Source organism: Amborella trichopoda, chromosome 13 (genome assembly GCF_054954075.1).
Source record: "Amborella trichopoda isolate Santa Cruz 75 chromosome 13, AtrichopodaSantaCruz75HAP2 v2.0, whole genome shotgun sequence".
In the NCBI taxonomy this organism is placed as follows: domain Eukaryota; kingdom Viridiplantae; phylum Streptophyta; class Magnoliopsida; order Amborellales; family Amborellaceae; genus Amborella; species Amborella trichopoda.
This window is the reverse complement of record NC_142348.1, coordinates 46,523,084-46,549,045: the sequence shown is the minus strand read 5'-3', so window position 1 is coordinate 46,549,045 and position 25,962 is coordinate 46,523,084. Positions and strand designations below refer to the sequence as shown.

The following is a 25,962-nucleotide window of genomic DNA, read 5'->3' as shown; positions in this document are numbered from 1 at the left end:
TCTCTACAGTGCACTCCTGCCCCGCACTCTCTGCATGTGCACTCTTATCCGCGCTTTCGTACCCATGCTCTCTACAGCGCAATCCTGCCCGTGCTTTCTCCACACACATTGTTACCCGCGTTCTGCACGCACACTCGTACTCGTACTCGCACTCTCTACCGCGCACTCCTGCCTGCGCTCTCTGCAGCGCACTTCCTGCCCGCGCTTAGCCCAACGTACTCTCTGCCCGCTCTCAACTATGCATCTCCACCTGCACCTCATCCCACATACTTCCTGCACCATTACCCATTCACGTCCCTCTCTCACACCTGCACCTTCACACCATATCATTTTTATCTATATATTCTTACCCTTTTTTTCCTCCTTTACACCCACGCCTAGTCATTCACACTTGCCCTTCTTTCTTCCTTAAACTACACCCATTTTAATCCTTTTATTCCATCATCTTCTTATCTCATCTTCGTTGTTGATTTCTCCTCTCATCGCTTAAAACACTTAATCAGGGAACATTCTGATATAGTATTTTAGAGTCCTAATTCTGGGATCGATACTCTAACTACCTCCTGGTACAGTGAATTGAGGTTGCAAGAGGCATAACTTTTTTTGCACCCATTTATTCGAGTTGGAGTCATCCTGAGTTAGTCTTCTTTGGGATTCTGATTCTCTTGTTGTTCTAATCACCTGGTCATATAGTGTTCAGGCTGTGAGAGACCTTCTTCTCACCCATTTCTAAGCCATTCAGAGCCACTTGTTTGGTAAAAGGTACATTCAAGAGGAGCATACTTTTCACGAACTTCATTTGTAGTTTATTGAAGCAACAGTATGAGATGAGGTGTTGACGTTCGAGAGAGAGCTGTGTCCAAACCGAGTTGCTGAACAGTCGGAGGGCTTTCGTTAATTGATTTAAGAGGGCGCTTGCCCGGGCTTATCCCACAAACCCAATCACGGTGAGGTATGTGCATTAGTCTATCTTTTCACTGTCATTTTAAAATCCTCTCACAAGTTGATCACCTCTATCCGCAAGAGTGACACACGAGAACGTCCAAGCAACCCTCATGAGGCCACGCAGTTGTTCAAGCGGGGGTCCAATCCCGGATCCGACCCAGGCACCCTTGACCAGAGATATAAATATCTTAAATTATTTAGAGAGAGAAACTATTCCAAATATAAACTTTAAAGAGAAAAAATATTAAAATTTTAGAGATAGAAACTACCTAAAAATATTTAGAAAGAGCAATTATCTCAAAAAAATTAGAGAAAGAAACTATTGCAAATTTTATATTTTAGAGAGAGAAAATATCTTAAAATTTTAGATAGAGAAACTATATCAAATTTTAAATAGATAAAGTGCCTACAATTTTTAGATAGAGAAACTATTTCAAAAAATTTAGAGAGTGAAACTATTTCAAATTTTTAGAGAGAAACTTTCTCAAATTTTAAGTTTTAGAGAGAGAAAATATATGAAAATTTTAGAGAGAAACTATTTCAAATTTTAAATAGAGAAACTATCTCAAAATTTTAGAGTGAGAAAATATCTCAAATTTTAAGTTTTCGAGAGAGAAAGCATCTTAAAATTTAAGAGAGTAACCATATCAAATTTGAGAGAGAAAGAGAGAATACTTAAATTTTTTTGGAAAGAAACTATTTCAAAAAATTTAGATAGAAATTATCTTAAATTTTAAAATTTAGTATTTTAGAATTTTAGAGAGAACAACTATATCATATTTTAGAAAGAGAAACTACCTCAAAAAATTTAGAGAGACAAACTATCTCAAAATTATTAAAGAGGAAACTATATCAAATTTAAAGTTTTAGAGAGAGAGTATCTTAACATTTTAGAGAGAGAAAATATATTAAATTTTGAAGAAAGAAAGCACGTGACAATTTTATATCTCAAAAAACAATTTCGAAATTTGAGCTTGGAAGAGAAAGTATATTAACATTTTAGAGACAGAAACCATATAAAAAAAATCCATAATTTTTTTTTATTTCAAATATCCAAAATTCCTTTGAGGGTTTTGGCATTCAAAAAATTACATCAGCGCCCTTTTTCCAGTCAAATTGGCTGGAGAAGAATCAAATCTTTTCTCACGATCCACATATCAAATATTGGTTTCTCTTGGAGTTTATGTGCTAATAATAACAAAAGGCGTGTTTGATTGCTGGAAAAATCATCTATGACCAACATCTATAGCTGCGACTTCCGTGGTATAGCATGGATTTGGGATATGAAACTCACAACTTCCAAATTTCAATGTTGATGTCTTGGAAGTCGGTAGATGTTGCAGCTTCCAAAACAACATAGCACTCCAGCTTAACATCACGAAGTGTTATAATGCCAGAAGTCTCAAATTCCAGCATTCAAATACGAGACGGTTTTGGGATTGTTGTGTTTGAGGAGTTAGGATTGGTCTTTCTTGGATCTAGGAGTGCTCCTTCCTGTTTTTTCTGTCTTGTACCATGAGCATTGCTGATTGCTGCACTATCGTGAAGATAATGATTAGCACATGGTTTGAAAATTACATTCCATTCTAGTTTGACCGGTGTTTGATTACTCAGGCAAGTCGACTCAGACTCGTCGGAATAACTCGACCTCACTACCCCTGGTGAGCCCGAGTATCCCCAAATTTGGTTTCTAACTTGAAGATTTAAAATAATAATAATAAATCATAAAAATTCAAACAATAAAAAATTTACTTGTAATATATTTTTTTACACAAAAATCGAAAAACATTCTGACTATTAGTATTTATTTTGTACTGTTTTCCTTCTTTTTGAACTATTTCTAAAATACCCCTCAAAAATTGGTTTTTTCGTATCCATCTTTTCGCCATTTCTTTTAACGTGTTTTGTTTAATTTTAAATTAAAGATTTTTTTTTTAATTTTTTAATATTTTTAAATTTTTTAACACTTCTTAGACTTGGCTACTGTGGTCAAAGACTCGAGAACCCGGGCCAAGTCGCTCTTTCCATCGTTGACCCAAATATGTTTTCATCCATCTGGTTTGGACACAGTGTGGAAGCTCGAGCCGTTTTGAATATGGCTGTCGACCCCGGGGGAATACCTAAAATTTGACGCGTTGAGGAGTCACTAGAAAGTCGAATATATCGTTCACATCTTTACTTTAAAGTTTAAACTTCGCAGTCCCTTTCTTCCACCCGCTCATGTATCTTCTCTCTCTCTCTCTCTAAATGCCTTCTCTGTGATCCTTGTGTCTCACGAGTCCTCTCTCTCTCTAACGCCGGCGGAGCTGAACTCTGATAACAGAGCAATTAGAATCTACTCTCTCTCGTGAAGGAGTTCTGGAAAGAGTAGGTTAATCAATTCGCTATAGAAATAAAGGTATGTACAGCTTTTCTGAGTATTACATGTACCTTTTCGGATAAAAAGTTTAGAGAGTTCGTATTTTTGAGAAGTGGGTTCTTTTTTTCTATTGAATTTTCGGTGAATATGTATCCACATTGTACAGGATTTTTTTCTTTTGGGGTTTCTAAAGATTTCTTGGAATTGGGTGCTAAAGTTTAAGATATTATTAGCGGATGGGGCTTTAAATTTGAAGAAAGGATCGGGGTTCTTCTTTTGGTTGCTTTCAATTGGCAAGCACAATTTCACGTTATGATGAATTATCTACATTTATGTCATTTGCTTATTACTTCAAGGCTTTGTTGGATCTCTCTGATTGTAGCCTTTGTTGGATATCTCTGATTGTAGGCTTTGTTGGATCTCTCTGATTGTAGGCTTTGTTGGATCTCTCTGATTGTAGGCTTTGTTGGATCTCTCTGATTGTAGGCTTTGTTGGATCTCTCTGACTTAAAATTGTAGGCTTTGTTGGATCTCTCTGAAGTAAAATTGTGGAGTTGCATGAAAGCTTTTGTTTTTTTGTTTCTGTTTGTTGGTTTTGTTAGTCGCATGAATTTAGGGTCAATGAAAGATTTACTCTAGTTGTTCCCTATCTTTTGGTTTTATTAGTGGCATGAAATCTGTTCTTTTCCCTTTCCTTTTTTTGGTTATAGTCGGAAAGATTTACTCTAGTTGTTCCCTACTTGCCTTCTTTCAACATCTTCTTACAAAATAAAAATTACCAATTCAAATTAAAAATTACCAAATGAAATTAAACAAAAAAAAAATTTTGTGTGCAAAACGGAGAGAGGGAGAAGGGGTGCGGGGATAGAGAGAAATGTGGTAGGGTGGGTTTTAGATAAGGCATGTCTTTTTAGATTTGTTTGACCTAAAAAAGCATGTTTAAATTAGCTTAGGGGGTTAGAAGAAATAAAACTACAATTTTTTTTTACCCCACGATATCTTGTAAAACTTAGGTCTATTGTGAAATGAAACCTAAAATAGAGGTATAAAGATATTTTCCTTTGTTTTTTTTTTTTGCCCAAATATAGTAGATCTTTAAGATTTTTGTAAGTAAATAGAGCTATATCAATATGCAAGTTAGATTTTGAACTCAATCAAAATATCCACAAATATATGGCATGCAATTCTTAGCAAAATACCCACAAAAACGTTCTTGTAAATTTTTGGAACTCAAGAGGACGTACAAATATCACTAACTTTTTTATACACTAAATAATCTCAACCAAAAATCAATTGCAACTATTGATAAAGTCTTCTAAGCAATCTTAATAAAATTTCTAGCAAGCATGCACCCATCATAAATCATTCGAACGATATAAGATAATGTCCAATACTTTTTCCCTTGCTCATACAATATTTCTCAACCTTCTTATAATATTTCTAGATGCAAAAGATGAAGAAAGTTGAAATTAACTCACCAAATTCATGTGAATTTGTAAGCACAGATTGATAGCTTTTCCAGAGAGAGAATGTGGCTGAAAATGAGTTAAGATAAAGCTTCTTTGTGATGCAACACGGTGCTGGAATCGAGAGGCACGTCCATGTGACACTGGAGGGCTCTCACAGAGATGTGAGGCACGTCTCTTGCACCCAACTCACAAGGAAGCATAAGAGAGAAAGAGGTTTTTAGAGAGAGAAAGAGAGCTCTTGCTTGGTACCCTAGCCTCTCAAAACCATTTCCATAAATATAGCTGCAAAAGGAAAAAATAGAGAGACACATGTAGAGAGAGAAATGACAAATGTTGCCTCTCAATGGCCACTTGTCCCGCTCTTCACATGGGTCTTTCTTATTCTCCACATAAAGCACTAGCTTATTTTAAAATACTCAACTTTAAAATAGATTTTGAGTAGAGAAGAAAACAAAATAAATAAATCAAAATTTGGAACCTTATTTTGTAAATATTTAGAAACACAATTTTCTCTTAACATTTTTTGACACATTTTGTTGCTGAATTCACTTGTCCTATATAATAGAAACAAAATTCAAACACTTTCCTATCTTGTTTGAATTTTGTTTCTATTACTATGGTTTTATTGAGTACATTTTCTAGGTAGTCAACTACTCATTTTTATGGATGATAGATGCAGGAAGAGTGTGATTGCGACTAGATTTGAGTTCCTATTTTAACTTATGATCAATGCAGGATTCTTTATTTTAAGATTACTGTGGATCATTCATTTAAGTTGTGATTGCAACTAAATTTTAGTTCCTATTTTAACTGAGGAAATAGCATGTGTACAATGTGCATTTGATTACACTTTGTAGATCGAATTTCAGCTGATTCGTTATTTTAATATTAGTGTAGATCATTCATTTTTCTTAAGATTAGTTTTTAATTTGCACGTCCCTCTTTCAACATACATTGTAACCGCTGATTTTGTATGATACGCAGTGCCAATCGTGTCTACAATTCCAGTTGCTTGGTGTTGAGTTCTAGTTGATAAAATTTCAATGGATTTAGTCAGTGGAGCAATTATAGGCGCTATAGCGGGTGAAATACTGAAAGCCTTGCTCGATGCTACAAATATCGTTTATGAATGCAAATCTCAATGTGAAAAGCTGAAATCCACTTTGCAACACATTGTGCCAAAACTCGAAGACATTGAGCAGTTACGGTTGCAACTAACTGATTGCGAACCAGCTGACTTTAAAGAGTTGAAGAGCCGACTAGAAAGTGGTAAAGTGTTGGTATACAAGTGTATGAAACTTCGATTTTGGAAGGTGCATAAGAAATATAGTTATGGAAAGAAGTTAATTGAGCTTGATGAGTATCTGGTCAGATTCTTTGATCTGAATTTGGCTGCTGATACAAATTTGGACACAAAACAACTTAGGATAGAATTTAAGGAGATGAGGAGGTTACTTGATGGGCGGGGTATTGCAAGCGAGTCTTCCTATGCTCTTCCTGGACTACCCGATTGTCCTGTTGGCTTGAGTGATTCTTTACGTGAGCTCAAGGCGAAGTTCTTTGCAGATGATGTTTCTGTTCTTGGAATCTGTGCTCAAGGTGGCTATGGTAAGACAACATTGGCCTCAATGCTCTGTAGGGAGGAGGATGTGAAAGGTATGGTCCTCGAATTCCTTTTTTTTCTTTTCTTTTTTTTCAGTTGACTTTGCTTTACATACTTGTTTTCTTATTTAACATTATTAAGTTAAATATCGACATGATGCTACCCTTTTTATGATGCACTGATGATTTTTTTCGAGTTCCTTCTTTTCCCCTCATACAACTAAGTTCTACTCAGTAATGATGCTTACTATCTTCTTCTTCTTTTTTCTTGTTTTTTTTTTTTTGGAATTCATAGACAAATTTCAATGAGGTAGTTATATGTGGGTTTACAAACTGCCAGAAGACAAAACGAAACTTAGTACGTATTAGCTTCAGCCGTGCATGGTCTTAATGACAGTTGGTTAAGTTGGTAATAATAAAGATGTCATTTTTATATGACCTCAGATATTAACTACCACACAAAGTAATTAATTATGAAAATATTTTTAATGAACCTAAGAGTTTTCACATTTATAACCTTAGAGATTTGACCTTTATATGCCAAATCTATTTGAAATCTCAAGACTTCCATGAGCCAATTTGTATTCTTAGTTTGCAAAGACAAGCCGTAAGAAAAATGAAGAAGAGTTCATTTCTTCCATCTTCTTAAGACGCAGATAACCCAATAGGTAATTGCAGGACATGTACATCTCTATTTTGTTATTAATCCATTCTATTATAATTGGCCAATATCATTTATTAATTCATACTCAGAATCAGGTGAATTTTTTTATTGGTAATATGCTTTTTCTCTTTTCAATTTGGGTTAAGCTACTAATAAACGAATTGGACTTAATCAACCTTATCATAACAGTGTTATATGTTTGGTTTGACAGGTCGCTTCAAAAACAATATATTCTTCATTATCGTTTCAAACTCACCTGATGTATTGAGCAGTCTGAGTGGATTATATGAGCAACTAACCAGTCGAAAACCAGACTTCCGAAATGTTGAAGATGCAAGGAGGCAACTATTACACATTCTAACTAAGAAGGAGCCAGAACCCATCTTAGTGGTGCTTGATGATGTTTGGTCTGATACAGTCCTTGAGGACCTGCTATTTAACAAGACTAAAGGATGTAAAACACTTGTAACATCGAGAAATGTTCTTCGATCGTTTGATTCCAGATATGAATTGGGGCTGCTTAAGGACAAAGATGCAATGTCTCTCTTCTGTCACTCGGCTTTTGCTAACATAACCACCCCAGAGAGAATAGATGAGGATCTAGTTTGGAAGGTAATCTATTTGCAATGAAAATGTAACAATTAGCATATTTGTCTGCTTGTATAAGGAGAAACATATTTGTTTGCAGCTTATGGCATCATTGATATTGTGTGGTATACTTTTATAATTTCTAGATTTAGGATGGAGTGATCTCAGAGTGGGTTACAATGATATGACTAGAAACTTCTAACTGAACAATGCATCATAAGAATTATGAGCCTGACATTAATGTAAGGGACATCTATAAAAAATAATTTATTTTCTTATTTCCAATTAGAAAAATTAAACCATGATGAGCAAGTTCTGCGTTGTTATTTTCCTAGATCATATTCAGACAATTATAGATGCATTTGTTGGTAACAACAAAAAGGTTGGAATATCTATGATATCGTTTATCGATGACGAAGATCAAACATTTATTGTTTAAATCCTCATAAGTCCTATTTTTTCTTATTCTTTTCATTCTTTGAACTCCTCCTTTTTATTGACCTCTTAATATGTAGGAGATGATATGTTCAACTGCTGAACATTACAATGTTCAGGTCTGGATTGTGATAGGAATAGTAGACATTGTACATCTAGCTGTTTCCAATGTCTGTCAACTCCCAAGAGTAGCATAAAGTTTGCTGGTTTTGTAAGGTCCAAGTAGCATATGGGTGCATGTGATTTTTAAAGAGTTTTGATCATGAATTATTTGAATAGGTGAAAATAACATTCCTGAAAATTTTGAAAATCTGAAAGATTCTTGAGCTTTTTATTAGTACATTTATCTTCACTTCAATGGTCTTGTTCTTATTTCAATATAATTATATGTCATTTAATTGCAGATAGTGAAATATTGCAAGGGCTTGCCATTGGCTCTGAGAGTAATTGGACACTCTTTGAGATATGAACCTGCAAAAAAGTGGAAGATCATTGAGCGTGAGTTGTCAAAAGGAAGCTCCATCTTTGCCTCCCATCACCAACTACTACATTGCCTTTCCACGAGCTTGACATCCTTGAATAAACCTCTCAAGGATTGCTTTCTAGACTTGGGTTCCTTCCCTGAAGATAAAAGAATTCCTGCAGCTTCACTTATAGACATGTGGGTGGAACTTCATGGCATGGATGAAGATGAAGCCTATGTTGCACTACTTGAACTCTCAAGCCGAACTCTTATATCGTTGGTAGAAAATGCAAGGTACGTCATGCCTACTTCTTGGGTGAGAATTATTTTTTTTTTTTATTACTGACTTTTACATAATAAAACAACATGTGTGGATCTATTGGCTCTTTGTTTATTAACTTTTGATCTAGTGTTTACCTCATTCTCGCAAAACTTGAGGAATACCCTTCTTTTACATACCCATTAGGACTCAGTTCCCTTAGTATTATTGGAACTTGATTCGTATATTATATTAGTACCAAACTGTGTTCAGTCTGTGTTGTACTCATATCAAATTATGATTGCTAGAATTATGTTTTAATGATGTGGAATGTGTAGAGGCAGAAACCTCCATCCCGGGTACAGGATAAAATTAGGCTCTAAGAAAGCTCTTTTTGACACTAATCTGAAAATCTAGTATGCATGTAATTGTACTCCTGTAGGCCAGATATGGCAACCCAAGTAGTATTAGCAAGGGCTAAAGTCATGCATAAGACTATGATGAGGTGTGCACGAAACACGGGAGAGGCAGATTGGCCGTTTTCAGCGTGCAAATTAGATGGACGCATGTTCCTTGAGTCTTATATAGTGCAGGGAAACTACAGAATAAATGAAGATGGATCCTAAAGGGAAAAATCATCCATTTGACCAAATTTGACATTTAGCACATAGAAGTACCGAATTGAGAGACTCTATCATTCCTTACATGATTCCTACAAGTGAAAGTTTAGATAATGCATCATTCGATGAGACAAACACAAATCGAGATTCTGATGGTATGGGTGATCACATGAGAAGGTCAACTAGAGTGAAATCACCTGTAAAATACTCACTATTGAGAGCTTGGTTCATTGTATGATGCAGTAAGTGATTTCTTTTCATTGAAATAGTCGGAGCGTACTAGTGTCCTTTTTTTTTCCCATATATCAATATCCAATATTCCTACGAAGAGTTCATTGAGAAGGTTTACTGATGGAGCTTGTGCTGACATTTCTAGTTTAGTTCTGTAATTTGAAAGAAGCCAGACCACTTAGCCAAAGAGTGGAGGACCTAACTGGAGGTAGTGAACAAAAAAGAGAGCAACATAGATTGAGCGAGTAGGAGACAGACTTTGTTGGAACGTCTACTGATTCATTTCATTGCTACTACGTGTTATACCTATATGGATGCATTGAGTCCAGCATCACCTCTTCCACAACATGTAGAATGGGCTATGATGTGAATGAATATACTCATAAATATGCTAGGCATTAGAGTTTCTTGTGGTTGGAGCCTCTCATGAACCCTTTTTCATTTTGGAGGGAATCACTATTGACTTACATGAGGCTGAAACATTTCCAGGCATATCATCTAACCTTGGTTCATTTTATGAAACCTTTGAATCTACCACAGATTTATCTCAACATTAGCTAGAAGGTGCAGTTGTTTGTTTTAATGAACCCCATTTTTTAGAGTGATTAATCACACTGCATTGAGAAATGCTCTCTACAAACACTACTATTTGAGGTGGCCTTGTAATAATTGGGATTGTATCCTCAAGGAAACTTCCTAGACAATTTGTGCATTTAGGTGGAATGACTTGGAGCTCCTGGTGTGTACCTTCTACTACTCTGGGAGTCTTTGGTGTGGCATGCATAGAGGCAAAACCCCTTTAGTTGACATTTAGGACCTTGAGAAATGCATGACACTTCTTTTTCACTTGTCATTCATGATATTAAGGAGAATTTTGGTTATTTACACCTTGTATAGAAACTTGGATTAGTTTGACTGAAAAGTGAAGCTCCTTTTTCTATCAAAATTGATATGCTCAGGATGTGGATTCTTTCCTTCGATTTGTACTTCTTCATACATCTCTGGTAAAGACCTGTTGTTAAGAAACAAGGTGATTATTATTTTGGTATTCTACCAATAGCACTTTTTTGGAAAATAGATATACATGATTTTCCGGTTAATCAGAGGGTGTTTCACTGCTTCAGTCCTATTTGTTTTTGTCTATTTATCTTACTACAAGATTATTGAATAGGTCATAAGACATTATTAGGACAAACACTTGCGAAATAATTTATTAAGTATATTGTTTTATTAAAAAAGCATTATGAAAATTGTACTTTAGATGACTAAATCAACAGACTATATTTGCTCATGGTTGTATCCAAATTGTTCTGCAATAACTCGGAACTATATTTATTAGGAAAGAAGCTGGGGAAGAGGATGGCAGCTTTAGTGGGCTTTTTGTCCTTCAACATGATATACTCAGAGAACTTGCCCTCCATGCTAACCGTGACAGTACCATTAATCAAAAGAAGAGATTGATCATGGAAAAAAGAGAAAACTGCCTTCCCAAGAGCTGGATCGAACATAAAGATCAACCTTTTGATGCCCAAATTGTTTCCATCTACACAGGTTGGTTCGCATCTTTCATATTGTTTTCTTGCTTCTTTTTCTAGTTCACAAAGTTCTTTCACCCAAAATGATGTCTTCCATGTGCAGGGTATATGGGTGAGTCAGATGGGTATGATATGCGATTCCCTAAAACTGAGGCTCTGATCTTGAATTTCTCTTCTGCAAATTATTGTATACCTGCATTTATCAAGACCATGGAGAAGCTGAAATTTCTATCCATCACAAACCATGGCACCAGTCTGGCCAAACTAAGTGGCTGGCCACCATTTGAATCTCTGCCCCATCTCAAGAGGATCAGGTTAGAGAGGATAATAATCCCTTCCTTTCACATGAATTTGCAGCCATTGAAGAGCCTGCAAAAGCTATATTTATTATTCTGTGAGCTCAACCAATCCATGTCTTGCTCTGATCCAAATGTTTCCAATCAGTTCTCTGAGCTAAAAGAGAATTCAATGGACTATGAACCCTTCAAATCTCCTGTGTCAAAAGATATCCAAATGGACCGTAAACCCATTAAATCTCCTGAATCAAAGGAGATTGAAATGGACTATATCTCCACTATATTTCCCAAGCTAAAAGAGATTGAAATGGATTACTGTGGGGATCTCAGAGATTTTCCTTCTTGGGTTTGCAGATTGACCCATCTCAAGAAATTCTCAATCACCAATTGCCATGATCTATGTAACTTACCAGAAGAAGTGGGTGGCTTGAGATACTTAGAGGTATTGAGTTTGCATGCTTGTACAAGATTGAGTGAACTTCCTAGATCAATAACCAGGCTTTCAAGCTTGAAATTGCTTGATATATCCGAGTGTTTGAACATTGTTGGGTTGCCTAATGATCTGCATGGTCTAAGTGGGTTGGAAAAGATTGACATGAGCCGGTGCTCGCAAATTAGGAGGCTGCCTGGTTCAGTTGCAGAGCTAAGGGGTCTTAAGAATGTGATATGCGATGAGGAGATTGCAAATCAATGGGAAGAGATCAAGCTGCAATCTCTTAGTGGACTTCATGTGCGTGTTGTGGAAGAAGAGGCTACACTGGACTGGCTTGAAAGGTAGTTGACATTGTCTTTTTGAGTTCGCAAGGATGATGCGCAGAGATAAGAGTCATTTTAGCTATAAGATTGGTGGCCGATCTTTCAGATATGAAAGGAGACAATTAATGGCGATGATACTTGTAGGAGAGGAGTCTTTTATGTATGCATGTTGTATTCATGTTTGTGAGGTTCTTATTTGTGTTGTATTCATATACTTGAGGTTCCAAGTAAATATGTATTCATGTGTTGTTTAAAGAGCTCATCGAACCAAAAGTCATTATATCTTCTCGGATAAAATAAACACGGGAACCAGATAATCAGTTGAGAAAATAATAGAAAGTGAATTCTTAATGGAATAACACGAGTTCGGATTGGAAGTCTCCTCTCACTCTCTCTCTCTCTGTCTCTGTCTAAGTATTTGATCTTTGATAGGAGAAGCAGGCTAAATAGAAATAAGAGAAAATTATTTTCGATAAAAAAAATAGAGTGCAGTTTGTATAGAGCCGAGGCTGTAAACAATCAAAGTAAAGCCCACCTTCAAATATTGTCGAGAAATATGGTTTCAATATTAGAAATCTTTATGATAGCTTTAAAATATATTTTCATCTCTAATTATAAAATTTAAACATTAAAAAATAGTGTAGATCGAGCATATCTATGAAAACTTAAAAATCTTGAAAATAGATTTCCAAAAATAGATTACAAGATGTACTATTTCCAAAACTTGAAATCTATTTTTTTCTCAGGGGCATCAAAACAACCTCTTCTAGTGAAATTTTTTAGGTCGGCCCTAAATGGATTGTTTAGAGCCTCACACTTTTATATAAATTTTTTCCTGAAATAAATCGACTAAAATGCTATGCAACTCATAGGCATGTGTTGTTTATTTTATTGATGAGAAATCATTTTTTGTTAGGTGTGTCCCTATAAGGACCCTATAAGGAGCGTGCAGGTCTCACAAATTTCATATAAAGATGATATGTAGAAAAATAAATAAATGTCCCGTTGGGCACATGGTGTAGACACCCCAATCTCGACTAGAAAGATTATTGATAGGTTGAAATATCCCAAGCAAACTACCTAGGTATTTTAAACCGTTCACCCCACCATGACCCCCTACCCGGGTACTTTAAATCATTCACCCCACCATGACCCCTACCCGGGTACTTTAAACCATTCACCCCACCATGACCCTTCTCCATAAACCTAGCTTCCACCAAACCCTAATTGCTCCAGAAGGTCCAAGGGCGTCAAGAGGCTGAACAAGGTGAGGTAGACCCAAAGTGGCCTGACTATGAAGTATTCAAGACGAAAGGCACTAATGTTACCTCAACAGGGACCTAAGCCCCGACCAAACATCTAACAACAAGATATTAAAAGCACTGAAGTCATAGCATGGGGGACCCGGGACACCAAAGGCCTGGCACCAATGCCATTCCAAATGGTGTTATGTCCCGGACCCCCATTTTCAATATGAAACAGGATCAAAAGCCCTGGCGGCAGTGCCAATGTCGCCAACACCATTTCAACCGGCGCCAGGTCTTAAGACCTTCAGTAGGCGGGACATAGCCTAGCCGATGTGACTGAAGTGACGAGCAGATATATCAGTCCGTACCCACCGATATGGCATGCCCGTACTGACATGTCAGCTGTCAGTACGGAGTGAGGTTGTCGATTTTTTGTTGGTTGATGATAAGACGAATGTACAACCAAGACTGTTGGACAAATGGTATCCGGCGACAGTCGGAATGTTGTCAGTGCTAATTGGAATCGATTCAAAATGCGAATGATCAAATCAGAGGTACCAGAACACGACACATGTCCTGAATTATGCTTGAAGGCAGTCAGAATGCCACGGACGCCATTGCCTATGGCGTCGGAATCTAACAAGTCGTACATAATGAGCAATTAATATCTACTGACTGTCATTATTACAGCATTAATGACATGGTGTCATTCCAACCAATGCTAGTCCAAATAGGGTCGAAGCTCTGATGACCCAAAAAGTCGTACAAAACTAGATACAGGCTGACATGGGTTCATTTTCGCCTATAAAAAGCCTGTTTTACCTTAGGAAAAAACTCCAAGTTTTCTTGATCTTGTGCCTAGAATATGCCAAAAAATCTCTTGATCTTAAGTCTAAGCATGAGCTTGAGAGAAGAGCCCCTTTGAGCAAATCCCCATACTACCAAACCTTTCAATTCAAAACTACAAACACAAACTCCTTGCACTTCAAACCGAAGACGGTCCGGATAATCAGATCATTTGGGCCCCTTTCTTCCTACTTCTATTTGCCCCATTAAGAACTGAGAAAGTTCGGGTTGATTGTGAAACTTTACTATCTAAATCAATGCCAAACTCTAGGCCTCAGGCCTGTGGACCTGGCCTAGATGTTGTTTTCTTCTTTTTCGATTGGTTTTATTATTGTTTATTTTCTTAGTTAGGACTTTCTTATTTCTTTATTTCATGATTTGATTTCACTTTTTTCCCTCTTTGAATCTTTGCATTTACTCTTCTTTTAGCTACTTTTATATATGTTTTTTCTCTATCTTCCCCTATTTATGATCTATTCCCCTGTTTTCTCATTAAATGTAGTCTTTAATATGTATAGTTAGTTATGTTTGATCTTCTCCTTTCTTTCTTTATCCTCTCTTTACATGATCATCTTTTTTTTTGCTAGTTTGTATTTATTTCCTTTGTTTTAGTGTATTTATTACTCTTCCTTATTCCTTTGTTTAATGAACCAAATCTCCTTTTCTCAACAAACCCTTTTTATCTCTCACCCTCCTCGTTAAAGCAATCTCTATTCCTTTCTTGAGAACATTTATTTTCTAGTTAAGATTTTTGTGTTTATTTCTCTTCCTCTCTTTATTACTAGTAATAATGGTATAGATCTCTTTCTCCATCATTTTCTTTTTTATAAAATAGTTATCTCATTTCTTTTTATAGAAAATATTCTTATTGGTTAGTTATATTTATGTCTCGTGCTTGTTTCCTTCATTTTATATCATAGATTCTCTCCCCTCACCCTAACCTTTCATCTTCTCGTTTGGTAATAGTATTTTCATACCTTGCTTCATTTATTTCCTTGATTGATTGTGTCCAATCTCCTTCCCTCTTTCTTATTCATGTAATAATGTAGATCTCTCCTATCTCTCATGTGTTCTAATTGAATGTTTGATTGGTTCTTCGTTATTATGCTCTTCCATCTTAATTAGGGGTATCTTACTTTAACCTATTTTCTTTTCCCTTGACCTTATGGTTTGAATCTCATCTTCCTCACTCCTCTCATTCCCCATTCTTTTATATTTATTTTGTCTTTTTCTTTCTTATATTTTGTTCAATAGGCTAGCCATCCCCATTCTCTTTTAGTTACATCTTTTTTTTCTCATCTTCTTATTATCTTTTGTTAATAATTTGTGCTTAACCACTTTTCCCATTTTTTAATGTACCACTCCTTATTCCTCTCTATTTCTTTCATCTTAACCCTCTTTCTTATATCATATCCTCTTATTTCTTTTTTATATTTGGTTTTATTGCTCTCATTGCATGTTATTTATTAATATTAGTTTTCTTCCCTCCTCTCTTCCATTTTGTTTCTTTTCATGTTAAATTATTATCTTTATTTGCATTTCATATTTATATCTCTATGCCTTGTTGATGAGGATCTCATCTTTTCTTTCTTCGTAACCATGCCCGTATCTTTATGGTATTATCTCTCTCTTTCATCCTATGTTATGCATGTTTAGATTAGCTTTATTCTTTTGTCTTCATCCTTTTTTATTTCTTATTTTTCTTACATCTAGTAGTTAGATTATTTACTCATGTTTACTTGCATCTTCCTACTTTAGTTGTTTATTTGTGATTTTTTCATTTGTTCTCTTCTTAAATCCATTTGTTTAAAATGTCACTTTTATCTACAAACCCCTTTTGAAATCTTCTTGGTTGAGTTCCCTTCTATCTTAACCTTGGAACTCAACCAAGAAGATTTCAAAAGGGGTTTGTAGATAAAAGTGATATTTTAAACAAATGGATTTAAGACAAAAGGTTTTAAGACCCAATTCTCCCTTGGACGTGTTAATGGCAAAAGGCGTGTTTGATTGCTAGAAACGTTATCTTCGACCAATATCAATAGTTGCGACTTTCGTGCTATAGTATGGAATATTTTACTTCCAAGCATGAGTAGGGATATGAAAGTCGCAATTTCCAAATTTCATTGTTGATTTGGTGAAAGTCCCGGCTTCGAAAACAACATAGCACTTCCCGCTTAACAGCAGAAAAGTGTTGTAATGCCAAAAGTCTCAAATTCCACTAATCAAACACGTGCACAATCTCGCAAGTATGTGTTGTGAACATTTGGCAGACTTATAGTGGCCCTATGGTATTCTAACAGGGGAGAGACATCTTGCTTCATGAAATTGGTGACATTCTTCAATCACATGATATTGAAATACTCCATTGTTACTGTGACGCCAATGCTGAAGCTGATTCTTTAGCCAATGGAGGTACCTATCAATCCTTATTTGTGATTACCAATTTCGTGTGATGTACCCTTATGTATTTCATTCCCTTGTAACTTCATTGGTCTATAGTTAATAAAAGTCGTGTGGTAATGTTCAAAAAAAAAAAAAAGAGACATCTTGCTTCCACGATGGGACGGTGAAGATAATGCTTAGAACAATATTTGTAAATTGCATTTCACTCTGGTATGATGAAGTATTCTAGAACTCAAACTGGTGGGTTGAGCTGGTCATCCACTAGCTCAAATGTGATTCAGATTTGGTCGAGCTAGTTTGCCAATCCTCTGAAGTTTGTTATAAAAAATGAAAACCAAACAAAATGTAGACTGTACAACCCAAACCAGTGTTTGATTACTTGGACGAGCCAGTTTGGACTTGCCCAAATAACTCAAGCTTGCCACCTTGAAGGTCCCAAGTATTCCCAAGTTGGGTGTCCAATTCAAGAATTTTAAAAAATTAAAAATAAAAAATCATAATAAAGATTGGAAAATATTTTGACGTACATTTTTCTTATTTTGGATTATTTTTGAAGTGCCCCCACAAATTGATTTTTTCATAATTTATTTTTTCGCTACCTTTTTAACCACATATATTAAAGATATTTTCTTCTTTTTTAAGTACATTTTATTATTTGTTATTTTTAAACATTTGGCCTACTCAGCTGGGCCAGGGCGAGCACCAGGCCTAATCGCTATTTCTAAAACCAATCCAATATCCCTTTGATTTTAAGCCAGTAACATAACGCAGCCGATTTTGAATCAACTTGCTATCAGGTCATCCATGCATAGGGTTCTCACCAAAAATAAGGGTGGCGATACTACTAGCATCATACTAGGCAGGGCTCCTTTCTTTGATAACGCGTTTTCCACAAGGAAAAAGATTATTAAAAACCGAGGTTCTAAACAATCAATTTAGTGCGCATATCAAAAGATCATTAAAATAGATCCTTTTGCAAACTCTAAAATCCTCAAATTGATCACCTCGACCTCAATATGTATAAACATGAGAAAAAATGGATTTCAAGTCTCAAAAATAATACATCTTATAATGTATTTTCGGACCGTCAATTTTCAAGATTTTCAAATGTTCATAGATCTACTCGATCTACATTGTTGTTAAAATTTTAAATTTTATAATTAAAAATAAAAATCAATCTTCATGCCATCACAAAGATTTTCAATATTTAAACATCTTCTTTCAATACTATTTGAAGATGCGCTTTACTACTATTGTTTAGAGCCTCGGCCCTATACAAACCACACAATTGACAAGAAATTGGAAATATCGCTGACGCCGTTACTTCAAAACTTTTTAGGTTTAAACTTCGCAGTCCGTTCTTCCACCAACTCAGGTTCCTTAACTCAGCTATCGTCTCTGTCTCTAAATTATCTCTTCATGATCCTTGTGTCTTCACTCTGTGTCTCTTCTCTCTCTAACATGGGAGGAGCTGAACTCTGAAACTGGGCAATTAGAATTTACTGTCTTTCTCTCAGTGAAGGAGTACTGGAAAACGAGTAGCTTCATCAATTCGTTATCTAACTAAAGGTATGTAAAGCTTTTCTGATTATTCCATGTACCTTTTCGGATAAAAAATTAGAGAGTTCGGATATTTGAGAATTGGGTTCTGTTGTTCTATTGAATTTTCGGTGAATATGTATCCTCATTTTACAGGACTTTTTTTTTTTTGGGTTTCTAAGGAGTTCTTGGAATTGGGTGCTAAAGTTTAAGATATTATTAGGGATGGGCCTTTGAATTTGAAGAATTGGTATTCTGGTTCCATTCAATTGTCAAGCACAATTTCACCTTATGATCAGTTAGCTACCTTTATGTCGTTTGCTTATTGCTTCAAGACTTTGTTGGGTCTCTCTCTCTCTAAATTGTGAAGTTGTATGAAAGCTGTTTTTCTTTTCTTCCCCTTTTCTTTTGGTTTTATTAGTTGCATGAAAGCTGTTATTTTCTCGTTCTTTTTTTGGGTTTATAGTCATGGAAAGATTTACTCTGACTGTTCCCTACTTGTCTGCTTTCAACATTTCTTAAAAATAAAAATTACCAATTCAAATTAAAAATTAACAATTACCGGTTGGAATTAAACAAAAAAGAAAAAAAAAAAAAATTTCTGTGCACTCTCATTGCTTATTTGGAAACATTTTGTTGCTGAATTCACTTGTACTATGGTTTTATTGAGTACTTTTTCAAGGTAGTCAACTGGTCATTTTTATGTATGATAGATGCAGGAAGAGTGCGATTGCCACCAAATTTTGAGTTCCTATTTTAACTTGTGATAGATGTAGGATTCATTATTTTAAGATTGGTGTAGATCATTCATTTAAGTTGTGATTGCGACTAAATTTGAGTTCTATTTTAACTGAGGAAATAGTATATGTGCATTTGATTAATACATTGTACAATTAGCATACACTTTGTAGATCTAATATCAGCTGATTCAGTATTTTAAGATTAGTGTTGATCATTCATTTTTCTTAAGATTAGTTTTTAATTTGCACTTCCCTCTTTCAACATACCTTGTCACCCCTGATGCGGTATGATATGCAGTGCCAACAGAGTTTACAATTCCCATTGCTTGGTGTTGAGTTAATGTCAATGGATTTATTCAGTGGAGCAGCTATAGGTGACATAGCGGGTGAATTACTGAGAGCTTTACTAGATGCTAAAAATATGGTTAAAGACTGCAAATCTCATTGTGAAAAGCTGAAATCCACTTTGCAACACCTTATTCCAAAACTCAAAGCAATTGACCAGTTACGGTTGCAACTAACTGATAGCCAACCAGCTGATTTTGTAGAGTTGAAGAGCCAACTAGAAAGTGGTATGGTGTTGGTACACAAGTGTACAAAACTTCAATTTTGGGAGTTGTTTAAGATATATCGTTGTGCAAAGCAGTTAATTCAGCTTGATGAGTATCTTGTCAGATTCTTTAATCTGAATTTGGCTGCTGATACAAATTTGGACACGAAATATATTAGGACCAATACAAAGGACCTAATAAGGTTATTTGCTGGGCGGCTGGGTATTGCAAGCGAGTCTTCCTGTGCTCTTCCTGGACTACCCGATCTTCCTGTTGGCTTGAGTGATTCTTTACGTGAGCTCAAGGCAAAGTTCTTTTCAGATGAGATGTCTGTTCTCGGCCTTTGTGCTCAAGGTGGCTATGGTAAAACAACATTGGCCTCAATGTTCTGTAGGGAGGAGGATGTGAAAGGTATGGTTCTTGAATTCCTTTTTTTCTCTTTCTTTTTGTTTTTTCAGTTGACTTTGCTTTAATGTACTTGTTTTCTTATTTAACTCTATTAATGGAAATATCGACATGCTGCTTCCTTTTCGATGATGCGCTGATGATTTTTTCTCCAGTTCCTTCTTTTTCCCCTCATTTTCGATGATGCGCTGGGTAAGTTGGTAATATTAAAGATGCCTTTTTGTTGTTAATATTAAAGATGTCTTTTTTGTATGACCTCAGATATTAAAAACCAGACAAACTAATTAATTATGAAAAAAAAAATAATGAACCTAAGAGATTTCACCTTTATATGCCAAATCTATTTAAAATCTCAAGACTTCCATGAGCCAATTTCTCTCCTTAGTTTGCAATGACATGCCCGTAAGAAAAATGAAGAAGAATTCAGTTCTTCCATACCTTGCCCCGCCTGACTGATGAAATTCTATTTTGTAATATGATTTTTCTCTTTTCTATTTGGGTTAAGCTACTAATAAACGAATTGGACTTAACCAACCTTATCCTAACAGTGTTATATATCCGGTTTGACAGGTCGATTCAAAAACAATATATTCTTCTTTATCGTTTCAAACTCACCCGATGTATTGAGCATTCTGAGTGGATTATATGAGCAACTAACCAGTCGAAAACCAGACTTCCGAAATGTTGAAGATGCAAGGAGGCAACTATTATACATTCTAACTAAGAAGGAGCCAGAACCCATCTTAGTGGTGCTTGATGATGTTTGGTCTGATACAGTCCTTGAGGACCTGCTATTTAACAAGACTAAAGGATGTAAAACACTGGTAACGTCGCGAAATGTTCTTCGATCATTTGATTCCAAATATGAATTGGGGCTGCTTAAGGACAAAGATGCAATGTCTCTCTTTCGTCACTCGGCTTTCTCTAACATAACCACCCCACAGAGAATAGATGAGGATCTAGTTTGGAAGGTAATCTATATGCAATGAAAATATAACAATTAGCATATTTGTCTGCTTATATAAGGAGAAACATATTTGTTTGCAGGTTATGGCATCATTGATATTGTGTGGTATACTTTTTATGAATTTCTAGATTTTGGACGGGGTGATTCTCAGAGTGGGTTACATTGATGTAACTAGAAACTTCTGACTGAACAAATGTATCATAAGAAATTATGAACCTGACATTAATTTAAGGGACATCTATAAAAAATAATTTATTTTGTTATTCCTACTTAGAAAAATTAAACCATGATGAACAAGTTCAGTATTGTTATTTTCCTTGTTCATATTCAGACAATGCAACAAGGTTGGGATATCTATGATATCGTTTATCAATGACAAAGATCAAACATCTCTTGTTTAAATCCTCATAAGTCCTATTTTTTCTTGTTCTTTTTCATTCTTTGAACTCCTTCCTTTTATTGACCTCTTAATATGTAGGAGATGAAGTGCTCAACAGCTGAACACTACAATGTTCATGTCTAGAATGTGATAGGAATAGTAGACGTTGTACATCTAGCTGTTCCCAATGTCTATCAACTCCCAAGAGTAGCATAAACTTTGCTTGTTTTGTATGGTCCGAGTAGCATATGGGTGCATTTGATATTTGAAATAGTTTTGATCATGAATTATTTGAATAGGTGAAAAAAACATTCTTGAAAATTTTGAGAATCTGAAAGATTTATTAGTAAATTTATCTTCACTTCAATGGTCTTGTTCTTATTTCAATATAATTAAATGTCATTTAATTGTAGATAGTGAAATATTGCAAGGGCTTGCCATTGGCTCTGAAAGTAATTGGGCACTCTTTGAGATATGAACCTGCACAAAAGTGGAAGATCACTGAGTGTAAGTTGTCAAAAGGAAGCTCCATCTTTGCCTCCCATGAGGAATTACTACATTGCCTTTCCACGAGTTTGACACCCTTGAATAAACCTCTCAAGGATTGCTTTCTAGACTTGGGTTCCTTCCCTGAAGATAAAAGAATTCCTGCAGCTTCACTTATAGACATGTGGGTGGAACTTCGTGGCATGGATGAAGATGAAGCCTATGTTGCACTACTTGAACTCTCAAGACGAACTCTTATATCATTGGTAGAAAATACAAGGTATGTCATGCCTACTTTGTGGGTGGGAATTATTTTCGTTTCTTTATGACTAACTTTTATGTAGTAAAGAAATATGTGTAGATCTACTATTGGCTCTTTGTTTATTAACTTTTCATCCAGTGTTTACCTCATTCTTGCAAAACTTGAGGAATAACCTTCATTTACATACCCGTTAGAACTCAGTTCCCTTAGTATTATTGGAACTTGATTTGTATATAACATAAGTACCAAATTGTGTTCAGTCTGTGTTGTACTCATATCAAATTATGATCGCTAGAATTGTGGTTTAATGATGTGGAATGTGTAGAGCAGAAACCTCCAACCCTGGTGCAAGAAAAATTTAGGCTCAAAGAAAGCTCTTTTTAACACTAATATCAAAATCTAGTATGCATGTTGTTGTACTCCCGTAGGCCTGATATGGCAACCCTAGTACTAATGAGGGCTAAAATCATGCATAAGAATATGATGAGGTGTGCACAAAACATGGGAGAGGCAAATTAACAGGTTTCAGCCTGCAAAGTATATGGATACATTTTCCTTTAGTCTTATATAGTGAAGGGACACTATATAAGTTAAAGTTTGGATAATGCATCATTGGATGAGACAAACACAGATCAAGATTTTCATGGTGTGGCTGACCAAATGAGAAGGTCAACTACAGTGCAATCACCTGTAAAATCCTCACTGTTGAGAGGTTGGTTCATTGTATGCTGCAGTAAGTGATTTCCTTTTATTGAAATAGTGAGAGCGTACTAGTGTCCTTTTTATCAATGTCCAATTTTCTGACGAAGAGTTCATCGAGAAGGTTTACTACTGAAGCTTGTTCTGACATTTCTAGTTAAGTTCTGTAATTTGACAGCAGCCAGACCACTTGGACGAAGAATGGAGGACCAAATTGAAGGTAGTGAACAAAAAAGAGAGCAACATAGATTAAGAGAGATTTTGTTGGAATGTATACTGATTCTTTTCATTGCTACTATAGGTTAAACCTATATAAACGCATTGAGTCTAGCATCAACTCTTCCACAACATGTAGACTGGGCAATGATGTGAATGAATATACTCATAAAATATTCTAGGCATTAAAATTTCTTTTGGTTGGAGCCTCTCATGAACCTGTTCATTTTGGAGGGAATCACTATTTACTTACATGAGGCAGAAACATTTTCAGGCATATCATCTAACCTTGGTCAATCTTATGAAACCTATGAATCTACTCAGATTGTCTCAACATTAGCAAGTAGGTGCAGCAGTTTGTGTTAATGAACCCCGTTTTTCAGAGGTGATTAATCACACTGCATCGTGATACGTTCTCTACAAAAACTACTATTTGAGGTGGCCTAGTAATAATTTGGATTGTATCCTCAAGGAAGGACAAACTTCCTAGACAATTTGTGCTTTTAGGTGGAATGTAAAAATATACGCCTAACCCTGAAGTCACCTTATGTTCAACTTGGAATGACTGGGAGCTTCTGGTGTGTACCTTCTACTACTCTGGGAGTCTTTGGTGTGGGATGCGTAGAGGCAAAACCCCTTTGATTGACATTTAGGACCTTGAGGAATGCATGACTTCTTTTTCAATTGTCATTCATGATATTAAGGAGAAATTTTGTTATTTCGACCTTGTATAGAAACTTGGATTAGTTTGACTGAAAAGTGAAGCTCCTTTTTCTATCAAAATTGATATGCTAACGATGTGGATTCTTTCCTTCGATTTGTACTTATTCATACATCTTTGGTCAAGACCTGTTGTTGAGATACAAGGCGATTATTATTTTGGTATTCTGCCAATAGAACTTCTTTGGAAAATAGATATACATGATTTTCTGGTTAATCAGAGGGTGTTTCACTGTTTCAGCCATATTTGTTTCTGTCTATTTATCTTACTTGAATAGGTCATAAGACATTATCAGGAAAAAGGCTTGAAAAATAGTTTATTAAGTATATTGTTTTATTAAAAAAACACTATGAAAACTGTACTTTAGATGACTAAGTCAACAAGACTAAATTTGCACATGGTTGTATTCAAATTCTTCTGCAATAATTGGAACTATATTTATTAGGAAAGAAGCTGGGGAAGACGATGGCAGCTTTAGTGGGCTTTTTGTCATTCAACATGATCTACTCAGAGAATTGGCCATCCATGTTAACCATGACAGTAACATAAATCAGAAGAAGAGATTGGTCATGGAAAAAAGAGAAGGCTGCCTTCCCGAGAGCTGGATAGAACATAAAGATCAACCTTTTGATGCCCAAATTGTTTCCATCTACACAAGTTGGTTCACATCTTTCATATTGTTTTCTTGTTTCTTCTTTTTCTAATTCACAAAGTTCTTTCACATAAAATGATGTCTTCCATGTGCAGGCAACATGAGTGAGTCAGATGGGTATGATATGCGATTCCCTAGAACTGAGGCTCTGATCTTGAACTTCTCTTCTGCAAATTATTGTATACCTCAATTTATCAAGACTATGGAGAATCTGAAATTTCTATCCATCACAAACCATGACACCTGTCTGGCCAAAGTAACGGGCTTGTCACCACTTGAATCTCTTCCCCATCTCAAGAGGATCAGGTTAGAGAGGATAATAATCCCTTCCTTTCACATGAATATGCAGCCATTGAAGAGCCTGCAAAAACTATGTTTGTTATTCTGTGAGCTCAACCAATCCATGTCTTGTTCTGATCCAAATGTTTCCAATCAGTTCTCTGAGCTGAAAGAGAATGCTATGGACTATGAACGCACCAAATCTCCTGTGTCAAAAGATATCCAAATGGACTGTAAACCCCTTAAATCTCCTGAGTCAAAGGAAATTGAAATGGACTATATCTCCACTATATTTCCAAAGCTAAAAGAGATTGAAATGGATTACTTTGGTGATCTCAGAGATTTTCCTTCTTGGGTTTGCAATATAACCCATCTCAATAAACTCTCAATCACCAATTGCCATGAACTATGTAAGTTACCAGAAGAAGTGGGTGGCTTGAAATACTTAGAGGTATTGAATTTGCATGCTTGTACAAGATTGAGTGAACTTCCTAGATCAATAACCAGGCTTTCGAACTTGAAATTGCTTGATATATCCCAGTGTTTGAGCATTGTTAGGTTGCCTAATGCTCTGCATGGTCTAAGTGTGTTGGAGAAGATTAATATGAGCCGGTGCTCACAAATTAGGAGGCTGCCTGGTTCAGTTGCAGAGCTAAGGGGTCTGAAGAAAGTGATATGCGATGAGGAGATTGCAAATCAATGGGAAATGATCGAGCTGCAATCTCTTCGTGGGCTTCAGGTGCATGTTGTGGAAGAAGAAGCTAGTTTGGACTGGCTTGAAATGTAATTGATATTGTCTATTTGAGTTGATGAAACGCAGAGGGAGATTCATTTTAGCTATAAGATTGGTGGCAGATCTTTCAGATATGAAAGGAGACAATCGATGGGGATGATACATGTAGGAGAGGAGTCTTTTATGCATGCATGTTGTATTCATGTTTGTTAGGTTCTTATTTGTGTATTCATATATTTGAGGTTCCTTCGAGCTCAATGAACCAAGATTCATCATATCTTTTCGAATAAAATAAACTCAGTAACGAGAGAATCAGTTGAGAAAACTCAGTAACGGGAGAACAGGTTGAGAAAATAATAGAAAGTGAACTTTTAATGGAATAGTTTGAAACTCTCTCTCTCTTTATGGATTTGTTCTTTGATAGGAGAAGCATGCTTAATAGAAATAAGAGAAAATATTTTCGATAAAAAAAAGTTAACCAAAATGCTATGCAACTTATAGGCACATGTTGGTCATTCTATTTTATAAGAAATCTTTTTTGTTAGGTGCGTCCCTATAAGGAGTGTGCATGTCTCATAAGATTTCATATAAAATGATTTGTAGAAAAATCTAAAT

The 25,962-nt window shown here is 35.7% G+C and overlaps 2 protein-coding genes across 3 annotated transcripts; both read left to right on the top strand.

Moving 5' to 3' along the window:
• The first annotated feature begins 264 nt into the window (after nt 1–264).
• On the top strand, nt 265–12,477 carry LOC18442682 (putative disease resistance protein At5g47280). Of its 2 annotated transcripts, none has more exons than XM_088854831.1 (6): nt 265–952; nt 5,758–6,429; nt 7,251–7,651; nt 8,467–8,819; nt 10,975–11,186; nt 11,274–12,477. In XM_088854831.1, the coding sequence occupies exons 2-6, from the start codon at nt 5,817–5,819 to the stop codon at nt 12,242–12,244; spliced, it is 2,550 nt and encodes an 849-aa protein (XP_088710957.1). In that variant the 5' UTR covers nt 265–952; nt 5,758–5,816; the 3' UTR covers nt 12,245–12,477. The 2 variants fall into 2 exon arrangements, with proteins under 2 accessions (XP_088710957.1, XP_006852958.3); XM_006852896.4 differs by lacking the exon at nt 265–952 and adding an exon at nt 3,135–3,343.
• A 5,499-nt stretch (nt 12,478–17,976) lies between these two features.
• LOC148779270 (putative disease resistance protein At5g47280) lies at nt 17,977–25,727 on the top strand. The gene is made up of 6 exons (XM_088854830.1): nt 17,977–18,287; nt 19,296–19,959; nt 20,524–20,924; nt 21,713–22,065; nt 24,129–24,340; nt 24,431–25,727. Exons 2-6 carry the CDS (start codon nt 19,338–19,340, stop codon nt 25,399–25,401), a joined length of 2,559 nt encoding a protein of 852 aa, XP_088710956.1. The 5' UTR covers nt 17,977–18,287; nt 19,296–19,337; the 3' UTR covers nt 25,402–25,727.
• The last annotated feature ends 235 nt before the right edge of the window (nt 25,728–25,962 follow it).

What these genes read in the sequence shown, in the direction of transcription:
- LOC148779270 (XM_088854830.1), top strand. Translation starts at nt 19,338, where the DNA reads ATGTCAATGGATTTATTCAGTGGAGCAGCTATAGGTGACATAGCGGGT. An exon ending in TAGGGAGGAGGATGTGAAAG is followed by an intron (nt 19,960 to 20,523) that starts GTATGGTTCTTG and finishes CCGGTTTGACAG; the next exon opens with GTCGATTCAAAAACAATATA. An exon ending in ATGAGGATCTAGTTTGGAAG is followed by an intron (nt 20,925 to 21,712) that starts GTAATCTATATG and finishes ATTTAATTGTAG; the next exon opens with ATAGTGAAATATTGCAAGGG.
- LOC18442682 (XM_088854831.1), top strand. Translation starts at nt 5,817, where the DNA reads ATGGATTTAGTCAGTGGAGCAATTATAGGCGCTATAGCGGGTGAAATA. An exon ending in ATGAGGATCTAGTTTGGAAG is followed by an intron (nt 7,652 to 8,466) that starts GTAATCTATTTG and finishes ATTTAATTGCAG; the next exon opens with ATAGTGAAATATTGCAAGGG. An exon ending in AATTGTTTCCATCTACACAG is followed by an intron (nt 11,187 to 11,273) that starts GTTGGTTCGCAT and finishes TTCCATGTGCAG; the next exon opens with GGTATATGGGTGAGTCAGAT.